Source organism: Arabidopsis lyrata (assembly GCF_000004255.2).
Source record: "Arabidopsis lyrata subsp. lyrata unplaced genomic scaffold ARALYscaffold_275, whole genome shotgun sequence".
NCBI lineage: Eukaryota > Viridiplantae > Streptophyta > Magnoliopsida > Brassicales > Brassicaceae > Arabidopsis > Arabidopsis lyrata.
The window spans coordinates 1247-2249 of NW_003302357.1; the positions used below are offsets into that span (position 1 = coordinate 1247).

Sequence of the window (1003 nt, forward strand, 5' to 3'; positions counted from 1 at the left end):
TATTTCTGTTGAGCTCGTCGATGAGGTCGTGGTAGAATTGCACACCAGATTTACTCACTCCATGCTCTTCTCTCCCATCTGATAAACCATTATATTGTTTCGTTAATATTTGGAATTATATACATAAATTAAACACACTAAACTTTATTCACACTAAATCAATCTAAAGCACATATACACACGAGGAAAAATTCTCGTCCACGAGATAGATAATCTGAAGGCGTCTGTGTTGAGATTCTTCATTAATTGGACATCTTCCTACACACATATTTCAGTAAAGACAAAATTGCAACATCACGTATTAGTAGACTCATTAACGGGATATAAATTTAGATTTAGTAGATATACGTGGTAATTGTATTGTCTTCTCGTTTCGTTTTTTCAAAAATTAAATAAATTCTTTTTCAAAAAAAAGTTAAAAAGTATCATTTCAAGCCTTGAAACCATTTTAAGATATAAATCGATTTCTGGATATATTAATTCACATCGGATCAAGATGAGTTTGTCGATATTTAACAACACTAATTGTTATCTTTATATTAAAAGAAAATTAGAATTTCTATTTACATAATAAGTAATATTTTTCTAATCAAAGTATATTATGTTTCTCTTTTGCATATTGTTTAGTTTTAAAATACTTGATATCTTTTATTAGTTATATATATATATATATATATATAAATTTCATTATCTGTAAATACATGTATTAAATTTTTATAGATTAATAATGAGATATCTATCATTATGTAAGATAAATAATTCCACCTTAACTTACAAAATAAGCACTTTCATATGTATCCAATTACGATTATAAAATCCAATCAATTTTTAATTATTAACTGTGTTTAAAATAAAGGAAAGAAATTATTGTAGCTTCGTTGTAGAATTTTTGAGTAATTTTATGTGAGAAGTCAAAAAGTTTTGCACGATTTTTTATAAGTTGATTGTTTCTAATGGAACATCAAAAACATGTCATATTTTCACTTTTCAAGATGATTATGAG

At 25.5% G+C, this 1003-nt stretch overlaps 1 protein-coding gene across 1 annotated transcript in view; it reads right to left on the bottom strand.

Annotated features, from left to right (window-relative positions):
* Positions 1-1003, bottom strand: part of LOC9298715 (beta-glucosidase 24) — a gene marked incomplete at its 3' end in the record, with an annotated part of 2866 nt that overhangs the window by 1239 nt on the left and 624 nt on the right. Inside the window, 2 exon segments of the mRNA XM_021016026.1 lie at positions 2-78; positions 183-258. Of these exon segments, the coding sequence (XP_020871685.1) occupies positions 2-78; positions 183-258 (153 nt within the window).